The sequence below is a fragment of the Hippocampus guttulatus genome, chromosome 8 (genome assembly GCF_054856545.1).
Source record: "Hippocampus guttulatus isolate MCC_2025c chromosome 8, RoL_Hgut_1.0, whole genome shotgun sequence".
In the NCBI taxonomy this organism is placed as follows: Eukaryota; Metazoa; Chordata; class Actinopteri; order Syngnathiformes; family Syngnathidae; genus Hippocampus; species Hippocampus guttulatus.
This window is the reverse complement of record NC_141268.1, coordinates 16,013,650-16,028,381: the sequence shown is the minus strand read 5'-3', so window position 1 is coordinate 16,028,381 and position 14,732 is coordinate 16,013,650. Positions and strand designations below refer to the sequence as shown.

Here is a 14,732-nt window from a genome sequence, read left to right as displayed (position 1 = left end):
TTTCATATGCATGAGGTGGATGGTTGGAATTGTATTGATGTGTGCGCGCACTAGTGTCTTTTTTTTAAACCACGGCCAAGAGGACAGCTCTTATTGATGGCCAATTTCCTCTCGACGAGTGTGTGTGGACGTGGATGAGCTTCACCATCATGTCATCAGCGTTACACCTATTTTAGTGGCCAGGCGCGATACCTTTGGTCATTATCTACACGCACAAACACACGCTCAGGTTGTCTGTTGTCATGTGGAGTCCACGTTATCATCGCTTGTGTTTATGCGAGACATATTAATTACTCTCGTGTGTTGCTTTTTATTTTTATTTTTGCAAGATTTGTCCTACCTTGTCACGCTCCAAGGATATACGAGACGCTGTGCTTTTTCTAACAATGAATGTGAACGTGCACAACCGACGCTGTTGCGATGCGGTGTAATATACACTAATGTTTTATGTGCGTGCGTGCCTCCTTTTGTATGTTTGTTCCATGAACGCAACATGCAGCACAAATTGTGATGATTTGATGCTCATTGTGAGTTGTGTAATTTGACATGACAATATGGATCACATGTGAGTGCTCCACTGGTTTAATGTAGATTGAGGAAGGAAAGCATTCCGGCAATGTGACCTTTTTCTTTTCCTTGCTCCGCTCTGGGGCCTGTTTAGAGTTGAAGGACTTGGTAACACAAACGAGGCGACCAAAGAGATGCTTAAACCGGTTTATTTCCCTGTTTGGATTAAGCCGTAATGTCATTTGCTTCCGTTTAAAGATATTTTCTGCGTCTTTCTACAATTCATTTCTTGATTTGAAATAGCATTTGTAGCTCTCTCTTGTAGCTTTTTTCTTATGTAGAGTTTCACAAGTCGCAACCTCTGGAAATATTTCTGGCTGGGAAGTACATACCTCAGGTAGAACGGTTCCATCATTGCTGCTATTGCAACATTTAAATGGGCAACATGTTTTGGCAACATTACGATTAAATGACTCTGCACCGGACTCCTCTCCTGTCATACGGAAAACTGTGAAAATTCTTCTGCTTATGTTTTTTTTTTAATTCTTTTGTAGCAATTGAACTCTCTGCTTGCTTTTGTAAAATAGCTCTTCTCTGTTTGCACCAGTGTTGTTGGTAGAAGCAGTGCAGATCAGCTAGTGCCGATAGATAAATAATGAGCTTAATTAATTGAATTTCCTTCCCCAGGCATTTTGTGGTGCGCACGTTACTCATATTTCATTGCCGTTAGGATTATGATGGTTCCTTGCTGATGGTCCAAGGACACACTGTACTGTATAAACAAACAATCATTCACTCTCTCATTCACACCTAAAGACAATATTGTGCCTTCCGTACACTTAACGTGCATGTTTTGGGGATGTGGAAGGAAAACAAAACGCATTTAGACATGCAACAAAGGAGGACCTGAGCTCAGACTAAAACCCAGATCGCCTCAACTGTGAGGCAGACGTGGTCGCCACTTGTTTACTGGTACCACTTTTTTTGAAACATTTTTTTACCGCAGGTAATGTAATGTGATTTTGGTGAATTTGATCGGGGTGCAGAAAGACTGATTCAACTCCATGTGCAGTGGATGTCATCGTATTTCATTCATAAATATGATAACAGTGTACATCTAAGTCTCAGAATTGTTACAGAAATCGCTTCATTGAACGCATTATCATCTTTATCATTGTTACAATCATCGATGCCAATTCATTCCCTTTTTGTTACAGAGGCAAACTATGCCAGCAGCACCAGAGTCGATCCCCCTGGTGACTTGCCAGCTCATTGGTCAGACTCGCGTCCCTGTCCATATTGGCAGGTCCATGCCACTGGATGCCCCTCACGGAGCCGCACCCACACCATGAGCACCAGCGGGCCTACCCCAGACCCAGCCCCAACAGCCCCAGAAGCCCCTCCAACCTCGACACCGGCCCCGGCCCCTGCTCCTACTCCAGTTCCCGCACCCGCGGCGCCGGCTGCTCCGCCGGCCCCGCCTGCCCCACCTGCCCCATCATCCTCAACCATCCCAGTAGGTGCGTTGGCACAGAAGAAGCGGCAGCAATATGCCAAAAGCAAGAAACAGGGCAGTAATGCCAACAGCAGGCCGCCACGGGCTCTCTTCTGCCTCAACCTCAACAATCCCATACGCAGGGCCTGCATCAGCCTGGTGGAGTGGAAGTATCCTTTACTGTCTGCCTACTTTTGCAATTTTTGTATGTTTGAAATTTAAAATGTACATTCACCAGACAAAAATATTGGGTATAACTTCACAGTTTTCATCAGGGCTGCCTTTTCACATTGCTCAGCTTTGATTGACACTGCAAATCCATTCTTCTACAGTGAGTTAAAACTAACTTTGGCAGTTATGCTATTTGGCTATTGAGATGTATTTGGCTTTGTTTGTTTCCTTAACATCCCTTTTCCAGGCCATTTGATATCTTTATACTAATTGCTATATTTGCCAACTGTATGGCCTTAGCTGTCTATGTCCCTTTTCCCGAAGACGATTCCAACTCCACAAACCACGACCTGGTGAGTAGCCTGTATCAGTTATATTTCAGTAACGCTGTTCCCTGTATATGCGCTCAGAAAAAGGACTACGGATGTTGTACGGAATTCTTCGTTGAGTGTTTCTCATCTAATTCGTGTTGTCAGTTTCGGTGTTATTGCATACTTTGTGATGCGGGAGTTTCGAGAGCTGAAGCGTGAGAAAGAGAACAGTCACCCAGGCTGGTTTAGCTTGCAGCGGCTTACTCAGCTTCACTGATGGCACTTTGTCACACTACGCTCACCTTTGGAGAAGTGCGGGAAGGCTCTTCACACACACACACACGAACCCACGAGCACAAGTGTTTGTCTCACGCGGGGTGGTCAACCTACCTGCCGTGTGACTCACACTTTGGCAGCATGACGGTGCCGCTTCTCATAGTTTTACAGCCTTGAAACAGCATATGCAGAATGGAGGACAACTACAAAGCATATTTCATACTTTTGCTCGATTTTTCATCATATTGCAATTTCAGCCTTTTCTTGTCGCGCCAAGTCAGGGTGGTAGCGTGCTCAGCTGAACGACCTAGTGCGCCCTCCAAAATGCAGACTGAGAGCTCAAAACGTGCTCCTTACACCACCAATTTAGTTGTCGTGCTCAGTGATGTGTAAGAAGCTTATACGGTCTGTCTGCAGACATTTGGAATGTTCTTGAAAGGTTGAAATGAGAGCAGGAGAGTCTGAGATGAAGGCTACCTGCCAGCTGTTAAAACCAGAGGGAGGGTTCCTGTGTCTGTTACGTAGCCGAACCCGCTGTGAAAAGATCGACTAATGCTTTGGTGTACTGAAGAGAAGCGAGGTGTGTTGTTTCCTTCAATTTTCACCTCCCACTGGTTGACCTCGGGCTGTTTGTTTACCCAGTGGTGTTGCATCAGGGGAATGTGTGCCATCAAGGACATTACCTAATGTATACAGTGTGAGGTACAGTATCTTGTCAGCTTGTACCTCTGCAGGGAATGGATGGTGCCGCGAGCCTCATTGTACATGACAGCGGAGTAATCTCAGATGTGATGGATGCGTTGACTTTTTCCTTGAAAAATGTAGAACAGAAATTTCTGACACACTACATGGATAGACACATCTTTTGAAATTAAAAAAGGAAAAGCACTGATGCACTAGCCTGATCGCACAATTTCTATATACTGTATATATATATTTATATTTTATTGATCGATTGACAATATTTCCTTAATTGACTGTGGGAAAATTCACTTCAGCCGATTCATTGTTTCATATTAAAGAATTATTTAGTATGAGGAGAGATTCTGATTGTTCTGAACTCCTGGTTCCGTGCCAGTTGAGCAGATTAATACTGACACGAATACTTTCCGTATAAAAGGATCTGCGTTGATATCGTTCAACTTGCCCTTGCTGATGCCACGTTGCGCTTCTTTAGACGGCAAATTGGCTGAAACCGAATCAACTGCCGCTTGCCGTCAAGTAGTGCACTCCATATTGCTTCAGTCGCTTCAAGACGTGATTACGAGATCAGGTTTTTTTTTCCCAGCCTTTGTTGAGCCAAGGTCCCCCCATTTAACATGAGGAAAAGTTCGCAGAACACCACCAAACAAAAATATATTGAATTGACTCTCAAATGGACTTACTCCGTATGAAATCTGCGGCTGTATAATTTAAACACAAAGTTGATGTGTACGCAAAGTAAGCCATGACTTCTTCTGTTGTATTAATGGCGACAGGTGGATAAGCAGGTTTATTGTACCTTTTAGCGGCTAAAAGTGCTTCCAAAAGAGGCTAAGATTTAGCCTCTCTTGGAAGCACATTTAATTGTTCACCATACATCACTGGCATACCGTGGATAGGTAAACAAAGATGTATTTGTAATTGAGAAACACTTTTCAGACAAATGAGGTGAAGTTGAATAATTTATCATGGCACTCCTGGTGATGTCTCATCTCACGTAACAGACGTCACGCAATGCACCGAATCTTTCCTCTTCACATTTCGATCGGAAAAACACAAGTAAAAGTTGCAGGGGTAACACGGTTTCAATGCATCCCACGACTCCATTCCATTGCACCAACCAATATTACTGACCACCACACGACAGTGATTGAAATGAATGAACGGTTTGGGCGCTTGTCAGTTTTCCATGTTGCGCATGTGACTATACCCCATCTTGTGAACATCTTGTTAGCTTATAGGCCTGAATGTCATCTGACACCAATGTCATACTGATAAACATGCACCCCAAGTCAAGAGCACCATGTGTGAGAATGAGATAAAATACTTTGAGCAAACGCCATCTTTGCCTTTCGTGACAGATGCGATGTGAAAACATGCAACCATATAAAACCCTTTGATTTTGACTCATATTTACCACATCACACTCCGAGCATTGCCCTGATATGTGTTTGTGTGCATGTATTGATTCTCATGTGTTGTGATTTTTGGCAGTCTGCCAGCATTTCTAATGTTGAATATTTTGTGTGAACGTGCAGCGTTGCACGGTTCGATTCCGGCTCCAGCCTTCCTGTGTGGAGTTTGCTTCTTCTCCCTTGCCTTGGTGGGTTTTCTTCGGGTGCTCCAGTTTCCTCCCACATTCCAAAAACATGCATGGCAGGTTAATGGAACATACTAAATTGTCCCTCGGTGTGATTGTGAGCGTGGATGGCTGTTCATTTATGTGTGCCCTGCAATTGGCTGGCAACCAGTTCAGGGTGTCCCCCACCTCCTGCCCGAAGACGGCTGGGATAGGCTCCAGCACGCCTACGACCCTCGTGAGGATAAGCGGATTAGAAATTGGATGGATGGATATTTTGTGCGGCATCAAACTGAGTGGCAATGCTGGTACGTAATCAAGTATGGCACGTAATTGAAATAGTATTAGGTGATGGATGGTTTGACAGTGATAATTATTTCATTGTTTCCTCTGCACCAGTGGAGACCGCGTTTATGTAAGTTCTGCTTTCCTTTGCAAATCCGCGCCACTTGCAATTTCGCTCGGCCTCTGTTGTTATTGTCGTTCGATTGCGTCTTTTTTAAACACGCTGCAAGTAGCGACTTGCCCATTTCAGCAGCATTTCAGTGCTTGCGCAGGACTTTATTTTAATTCTGCTGTGTCAACACTGACGCGCATAATAAACGAGGGATAATGCAGCAGAGGCTGAACAGTGAGAGCAGGTGCGGCGGCGGCTTGGTTAGATGTTCTGCTCCGCAGCCTCGCAGGTGGACCGGGGCGTGCTATGACACCTGGAGGGAGCAGGTGGGAGGCCTGATGAGCAAAGCAAGGATCACATTGCATGGCACGCTGAGACAAAATGTGATGTGCTGTAACTTTTCATTACTATCGACTTGTGGACGTGTCAGTTATAATTAGAAATCTTATGTCGAACACAAGGAAGCCTGTTGGGCTTTACCTGTGGCGTGAAAACTGGAGTTCAGAACAGTTAGAGATTCTCCCAATGATATAAGAATGTACAGAAATGAATCTATAGTTGTATCCGTTTTCCATCAGAGCATTATAATTATCTCGGGATTGTTTCATGTGTGTGTTCGTGCACTAGGCAGCGATCTGAAGCTACTGCAGAGCTGCTGCTAAGGATCATCGCAAAGTCTGTCAGTCTCGCTAGCACGACCTGGTTAAATGTAGCAGCTCGTTATAAATAGACAGCAGCTTCCTCCTCTGGCAGAACACAAGGCAAAGGATGGAGGTCCCGCGACCACCAGTAGGCACACGTGTGCCGACGGACTAAAGGAGTGACAGACAAATGCACATGGATGAAGATGACAACCTTCTTCATTCCTTTGTTCAGTCAATTTAGCCCCTATATAGTAAGAAGAAGGTACACCCAAGCCATCTTTCACGTGACTCTGTCCTCTTCATACTTCCCTTCTCAAGGGGGCAGCGAAATAGTCTTCAAGCCTCCCACCTTTTAAGGTCATATCTGGCTTATCTATCTGCAACTCAACACCGCGGGCAGTCCCTGACGAAGGTAGCTGAGCCAAACAATGCCCTTTTCATGCCGAATGTGATTCATGCGTCTCACCCATTGTAAGGCAGCGGCATGCGGCCAGCTCATCGCATCGTGGTTTCATGTAATCTTTACCAGTATCACTGTTATTGCATAACTGGGGAGCCGCAGAGCTATTTATTTTACCGGGGACAAAAAGGACAAAAGCATAGCGAGACGGAGATGTCCTCATCCGAGCCAGCATACAGTTTATGACTCCACTACAGCACTCTCAGTTGTTTCCATTTTGGTAAAGGTTTGTGAATGCCTTTTTGATGCCGTTTGTTCAATTGAATGGTTCAGCCTTCAAGATGGGGAGTAACAAATTGGTTTAGAGGATCTACTTTGGAAATAAAAATGTTCGGGTTTTTTTGTTGTTGTTGGGGTTTTTTTAATACCATACTTGACAATGTAAATTACATTTTGGAATCGACAAATGCAATAGTGAAGTGAGTCTAATGTACTACACTCCATTTTTCTAAATCTGCGTTGTTTCAAAATGCAGTTAATCAATACAGTGGATTTATTCAGTCACGGTTGCCCAAAGCTTTACCTATATATTTTGTCATATATAATTTTGAGACAAAATGAACCTATGTGTTTGTGGTAGCCTTTAATTGTCAGGTTTTTTTCTGGTTGTTTTTTTTTGTAATCTTCAAAACATTCCACGTACTATGGGTCTCTTGTTGGAGCAGCCGATGACATGTGTCTCCACATGAGAGGTGTTGTGTCGGCGGGGTGTCATGTTACACAAATGTGTGTCTGTGTCTGTGTGTGTGGGTCTGTGTGCTGGTGAATGTAGGGGTTGTCTAATGGCTAATGGTTGGCGCGACGTCTCCAGACTCCCATCGAGATGATGCTTCAACTCTGTGTTTAGTCACTTAACGTAGCTGCTCATTTGTGGCTCACACTAGCACTGTCCCCGCTAGTTATCATGAATGTGTGCGCTTCTCTCTTTGTGTGTGCGCATGCGTGCGTGTGTGCGTGCGTGCGTGCGTGTGTCTGCATGGGGAGAAGCAAAAGAGGAAAAGCAAGAGCGAGTGCAGAGAGAGTTGAAGCCGCACAGCTTTTGTGAGGATGCTCAACGTCAGTGCAGCCATGTTCATATGCGCTGAGACTACGTCAAACAGGCCTTCTTAAAAGGGAAAGGCAGACTTTTTAAAGAATTCTCTCACTTTAGTTGAGCCGACACAGCAAAAAGAATATATCAGCGTGTTTAATTATTTAATACATATCCTTGGTTGTGAAGTCGAGCGGCTGTCTTGCAATTGGAATATTTAAGGATCAACTCCTGGTAACCTCTGTAATATTTTTCAAAGAGCAAAGGAAGGATTTGAAATAGAAAACATCTATTCCTGGGTTGTTATCATAAAATGTTTATTAACTGTACAGCAGTGCTTTGGTGGCATTCATAACTGTAATCTGACATTTTAGCAGTGGCGGATGCTGGTCTGTCAAGGAGGGGAAGCTCAATTTGGGCCTACATCATAAAATGTGTCCATTTATTTATACGTGAATTCTACTCTCCGATGGGCGGGACACAGCCAGCATTTATCCAATGACTCGTCTCGTTTCAATGCATTGGGACAACCTACACTGAACTCTCTAGCGTCCGCACGGTCGACACTCGGCGACGCTCGGCGTTAACACAGTTTAAAACACAGTGAAGACTTTTCCTGTTTTATTTTTGGTCATTTTTCAATTTGAGTGAGGATGTAGTCAATCCCCCAGATTGACAAAAAAATGGTCACGGTAAAAACATTATCACTGATAAAAATAATATTGTATTGGATCTCAGGCACATGTCTAAATACTGAATGTTGTTGTGTTGACTCACTAGTCAGTTAAAACTCAACAAATGCAAACCAGTGTTTGGTTTTGCAGTGTACACCCTTCCAGTGAGAAATATCTTCTCACCAGTGTGGGCATCGTCACCCACTGAAAATAACAAAACATGAGAGCGAGACACACACATCCTTGGGAGTATCGGTGAGTGAGTGCACTCGCTGGCTATTTTGGTGCCTTTGGCAGCCTTTGCGATGAGAATGTTGCTAAGGTTATAACATGTCACTCAAGTATATTCAAATAAATTCACGTTTTGTTTCCTTTTCAAGGTTCACTTGATACTGTGGGTATTCTACTGGAGTTGACCTGCTCTTGAAACCATCTTTGGCAGACTTTTGCCCACCCCCACAGCTCTCACTTCAGCACACACACACACACACACACAAATGTAGCAAATGCTCTTATACCCCTTACACGAGGACCCATATATGCTGCATACTTCACAAGCATATTGGTCCCACTATACTGAACATATGTGAAAATGTAAACATCTTTGGCCTCTCTGGCAACCGTATATTTTTCTTACACTTGGTGATTTCTTTTATTTATTTTTCAGGGGAACTGTCATTTTTGTGACTCATTTTGATTACAATGGCGCCGCAACATACAAGTGACTCGACCCAACCCAGCTGTCTGAGGGAAGTAGGCGGGGCATACCCTGAACCGGTTGCCAGCAAATGGCAGGACACACAGAGACGAACAACCGTCCGCACTCACATTCACACCTAGCGACAATTTAAAGTGTTCAATCAGCCTGCCATGCATGTTTTTGGAATGTGGGAGGAAACCTGAGTACCCGGAGAAAACCCACGCAGGCACGGGGAGAACGTGCAAACTCCACACAGGAAGGCCGGAGCCGGGATCGAACCCACGTACGTCCTCTGCACTGTGAGGTTGACGCACTAACCACTCAACCACCGGGCCTACAGTACAGTAGAGTTGCAAAATTTATAGTGTAAAACTACAATACTTCCAGTTGAGAAAGCCTTTAAGTTTACACTTGGCATGTACTTTCGAAACAGTAAAATAAAAAAACACTCACTGGGGGACACTGGATAAATCAATAACCGAAACAATCTCCTGAAAAAAACTCAAAGTAACAAACAAGCAAAAACCCATGAGAGCAGCACAGCGATCTGACGCTGAGTGGTCGGTGTGTCGGTTTTTACTGAAAAGAGCTAATGGCATGATGACCAACAGTTGCAACGCTGGAGGAGAAGCCCTCCAATGTTGGTCACAAACGAAACAGAACCATGACCCCAAAAAAAAAAATGTAAATATGCAGATTCCACTGCCTACCCACCCTGTGTCCATTCCCAGTCTCATGGTGTTTGACATCACAGGTACCCTGATGCTGGGTCACAGGAACACACGCGCACACGCTTTTGTCTGAATTGTCATGCAGTGTTAGTGTCCCCAAAGTGGCCATCACCGTTTTATCTACGTAGTCTGCCAGCACCTCCACAGTGTCTCACGGGCCCCGCGGACAGGACCGTCTGCGCGGTTAAAAGCTTTGCATTAGCGCTGTCCGCCTGGCTCAGTCGCATGTGTCGTTAGTTATGTAGCACAATGCATAGTTCAGCCAATGAGCATCTGTTGTCATATGGTCAGCTGCGCTGCGTAAAGTGTGTGAGTTGTGCCTGTAGGCACGGCGGCCCACCGTGCCTTTTCAGCGGCACTCGAGTAGGAATGTACGTGGAGCGGCATACCCTAGGACGTAAACGTACGTGTCAAAACAGGATAGTCACTTGATGGTATTTTTCTGAAAGCAAATAAGGTGAACCACAAAAATACCTGATCATGTTCACAAATCCCTTCATATCAGAGTACGTCGTTCTCGAGCGCAAATAAACTAAGATGACTCAGAGATATTTATGTTCATCCTCAAAGGGCTCGTTCCTTTCTCTCCCTTTCCCTGTTTTTGCCCTGCTGTCTCTCCACCGCTTCCTGTTTGCAGCTCACTGTGCTGATGAACAAATTTACTGGTCATCAACCGAGAAGGGGATGGCTATCGCATGCTATTATATTTTACGCATTTCTATTTGCATACCCTTCCTGCTGAATTATGATGAAGATTTACAATGGCCTCCACTGTGTCAATTAAAACTGAATGCTATCTTTGTCACAACTGAGTTGTTTGTGCCTGTTGGGTGTTCAGCCACTCACACTCGTAACGGTGTCCACTTCCAAAGTGCGGCTGGCCGACATGATAAAACCGTTAGCAGAAGTGGAGAATTTGAGAGACAAAGAAACACTGGCTTCTTTCAAATCACAAATATGGATTTAATTCATATTCACCGTCAAATACAATGACGATGGAGTTAAAAACTGTCGAAAGACATTTTGTTTTAGGGAAACACAAGGAATAGCAACACCAGTGTCATTCTCATCATTTACACATTCCACAAAAACACAATTTTTCCTCATGAGTTCATAGGGGCTTTTGGGGCCTATTTATTTTCAAATACTGTATGTGTGAGGGTTGCATCACCCGTGTCCGCCACAAGTGCGATGCCCATAACAAGCTACAACTACTGGCATAAATTGTTTTTATGTACAGTGTTTATCAATATGCAAAGACACGGAAAAACTATTTTCAACTAATGTCGTAACAACATTTCTATTTACAATGCCAAAATGAATAATAGTAATTCCATTCAAGAAAAAAAAAAGTGTGAATCCCGACTGGACAATGTTAAATTAAACAAGGTCTTAACGATTAAACAATTATCAAAATAATTATTGATATAATTTGATTATTGATGAGTTGTTAATTATCAATTAATTATTGAACCTCTAGCGATATCCTGAAAATTCCTTCGCCATTTATCTCAACACCTTTAGCAGAATGCTGGGCTGTAGCTGCTTTCTCAAAATAAACATAATATGCAGGATATAAGAATAATAAATAATTGCTTTAGATAATTTGGGATTTAGCTGTACGCAGAAAAACATTTCAACATCCCTGCTCTAAATTTCAAAAAAATCTCACAATAAGAACTGCTGCATCGTCACTGCTGGATTTGAGGCTTCGACGCAGCTCTGTCATGGACACACAAAGCCTCAAGCTTTTCTCAACCTTTTACTTCAGCAACAAAGAGGCCCGTGTCTCTTATTCTGGCCTAAGTGCTCCTTCTAATCTACAGTAAACTGTTGGGAAAACGAGCCCCGCAGCACTCGTCGCTCTCGCATTTTGTGGTGTCCACTGAGAACACACAATAGCAGTTTCAAGAGTCCCTCAGGCGGAAAATGTCTTCTGTATATGTTTTGTGTGTGTGTGTGTGGTTTGTTTGCATTTTGTATTGGCTTCCCCGGGTGAGATATTAAAGACTTAATATGTTTTGCTGCCACAGCATTCAAACTGCGTGTGGCCCTGAAAAGGGACATTTCCAGTCGCTTAGCAGAAGAATAGTGATCAAGTGTAATGTGTGACATATATTAATAATACCAGCCGGTGTGCAGTGTCATGCATAAAGTATAAAGGTAGCCTTTCTCGAGTTTCATGGTAGCTGGGAAGGTGCCGACAATGTCAAACAGCTGAGTCACCTGTGGCGTATCCACATCAATTGCTTGGCGATGCACAAACACCACTTTATTTATTTATGTTTTTTAAGACTGAGCACGAGTGCATACTTACATACTCATCGATACTGCACTCAAACATAACACTTCTGCCACACACGCAATAGTCTTTCTGTACATGTCGCGCTGTTTGTGTTGAAATGTTTGTATTCAAGGCTTACATTGATGCTATTTATTAGCCTACGCTTGCGCAAGATAAATCTATTCGTGTGCTTCAATATGAAACGTGTGATTCTCTTCTTTGTAATTCTGTCTTTTGCCAAGCCAGAGCACTTTGCAAACCCTTGGTATAAAACACGTCACATCATTCACATAATTAATGTGGTCAGTCGTATAGCAAGTCATGTGTAGCAATGCGTGCACTAGTAATCTTCATCGTATGGTCATCCGAGATGGAGATGGAGACGAGCAAATGGGACGATGAGGAGGTGCGGTGGGGGGTTGTACAGTGTTGTTTGCTGCTCTGTTACGTGTCATTAACATACATTTCGAAGCCCATGGGTCACTTCATTAGATATGCCTGGACAAGCTAATGAGTGACATACTCTAATGGAGAGGTACTGTATGTGCAGTATTTAATCACACTATATAATATATATTTTTGCTGTCTCCTGTAGAGCTCTTTAGATGCACTGCAATATGCTGTAGATGAAATGCTTTAATGTAGAGCTGCAATGAGTAATGGATATACTCAAAAACAGTAATTTACTTCATGACAAAAAAGTACAACAAAACAAAAGAGCGTATTCATACATGAGCTGCCGACGGTCACGACTCTTGCCGAGTCACTCTACACGTCCATTGTCAGTTCACAGCAAGCCGACTGCGGGTTTTCTTTCGCTGACGCCCACATCACTCACCACGCCTGGCCCCGCCTTTTTAAGCTGTACACACTCACACAAACACAAGAAAACCTGTTCGGTTACTATTGTATTTACCTTTTTTCCATGTTTATATTTATGGCCTCAGTATTTTTCATACAGATATTTCCGATAATTCTGACTTTAAATCTGCATTATCATTGGTTAGTCATAGATGACATTGTCCTCCGAACCAAAAATTCGGGTCACGTTGGCCCCGTTGGAATAAAACTCCGTCGAAAACTGAGGACCCCTTATACTGTAAATTTTCAGGCATTGGGCCCATTTAAACGATTAGAACCCCACTATGGTTGACGTGTTTTTCTGTTTTTCGTGTGTGTGCGTGTGTGTGTGTGTGCGCGTGCAGGAGACAGTCGAGTATGCCTTCCTCATCATTTTCACAATTGAGACGTTTCTGAAGATTATCGCTTATGGTTTGGTGATGCATCAAAATGCCTACGTGAGAAACGGTTGGAACATGCTGGATTTCGTCATTGTCGTCATTGGGTGAGTCCCCAACTTTATTGACATGCATCTTTCTTCTGAAAAAAAAACCGAGAATGACGTTTGTTGCTTCAACAATGCCTCCCGAGTTTGGTGTTCGGATTTGCACTTTGACAGTGGTAGTTTGACAGTGGGAGATGCGGCCGGCTTTGCTAAACTTAAAAGATACTTAAGCCTCTGCTCCGAGTGGCCCAGTGCTAATAGAGACCCTCATACGCCCACACTATATGACCCAGAAAAGACAGAGAGAATAAATCACGGCTTTACCACCACTGGAATGAGTCACCATCCCTCCATACGCCATCTCTCCTCCGACGTTCCCTCCCATCTTCACTTTCTCTCTTCTCACTTCCTGTCTTTCACTCGCAATTTCCCATCATGCACTTCTTTGTCTTTATCAACGGCCACTTCCATTTTCCGCTCAAATGTATTCCCCCCCTCCCACCCCAGCTCAGCGCGTCCTTTTTGCCAACCTCTTTTGCACTTTGTTATCTTCATCTTGCAATCTTCTGTGCCCTCCATCTTCCTTCCCCTCTCTCGTCTTGTGACAACCTCTCCTCTAATATGCACAGTCCACTGGGTAGCTGGGTCACATTTCAGTCTGTTCGAGCCACGCAAGGCTGATCTGGCGTGCAGTCACAAGCGAAGACGGGCGCTCTGCCGCCAAGCGTTGCCACTCATTCCATGCAGTGACACACAGATAAATAAGGCGGCCTGCGTTGGATGTCAACATTTCAAAAGATCAGTGTCTTTCGCCCCAAACTGCAGAGAGTTGGGTTCAAAAATAAAGCAGTCGGTTTTGAGTCCGACTGCTCGTGTTGCAGCGTTGCTCTCGAGCCAGGCTTAGCAGGCTTCTTCTGCAGTTGTCGGGATGAAAATCACTTATCTCCTTCATGAGGGCTGATTTGGACTGAGATGGATTCCTCTAATCAAACAAGTTCAAGTCTTCAAATGTCATTTGGTTTTCGATGCTGTTTAAATAAGTGCAGATCCACTGATTTGTGTGTCACAGTGGAAATTCTCAACAGAAAGCGGGTGGATTTGCAAAACTACTGTGCAAAGTGTGGGTTATCGTGAGTTGGTTTCCCACAAAGCAATGTAAATAGCGAGACTAACTTGAGTATATACAGTGCCGTGGAAAGCTGGCACAAAAGTTCCAAGACGGGTATTGAGCAAGAACAGAGTAACCAAACCAAAGTAGAACTGAATTTAGCATATTTTTGTTGCCGTTTTTTTTTTTTTTTTGGGTTAATAAAATCACAAATGATAAGCCATATGGCACCTTGGCACTAAATGCGTAATGTCATGTTTTGCTTCTTTTGTTAGATAACAAACCACACATGTCAGCAGTGTATTAGGCCGGGATTAATTTATAGAGGTATGAATGATGAATCAACATTATTATTGGTAAAAATGTAATTTTGCTTCG

General features: G+C 43.7%; 1 protein-coding gene across 16 annotated transcripts in view; it reads left to right on the top strand.

Annotated features, from left to right (window-relative positions):
* The window catches only part of cacna1da (calcium channel, voltage-dependent, L type, alpha 1D subunit, a), a 60,413-nt gene that overhangs the window by 2,486 nt on the left and 43,195 nt on the right, over positions 1-14,732 (top strand). For all 16 annotated transcript variants that reach the window (XM_086118094.1, XM_086118095.1, XM_086118084.1 and 13 more), the window contains exons 2-4: positions 1,725-2,172; positions 2,421-2,526; positions 13,167-13,306. In XM_086118094.1, coding sequence (XP_085974220.1) covers positions 1,856-2,172; positions 2,421-2,526; positions 13,167-13,306 — 563 coding nt within the window. In that variant the 5' untranslated portion in view covers positions 1,725-1,855. The remainder of the gene's footprint in view (positions 1-1,724; positions 2,173-2,420; positions 2,527-13,166; positions 13,307-14,732) is intronic.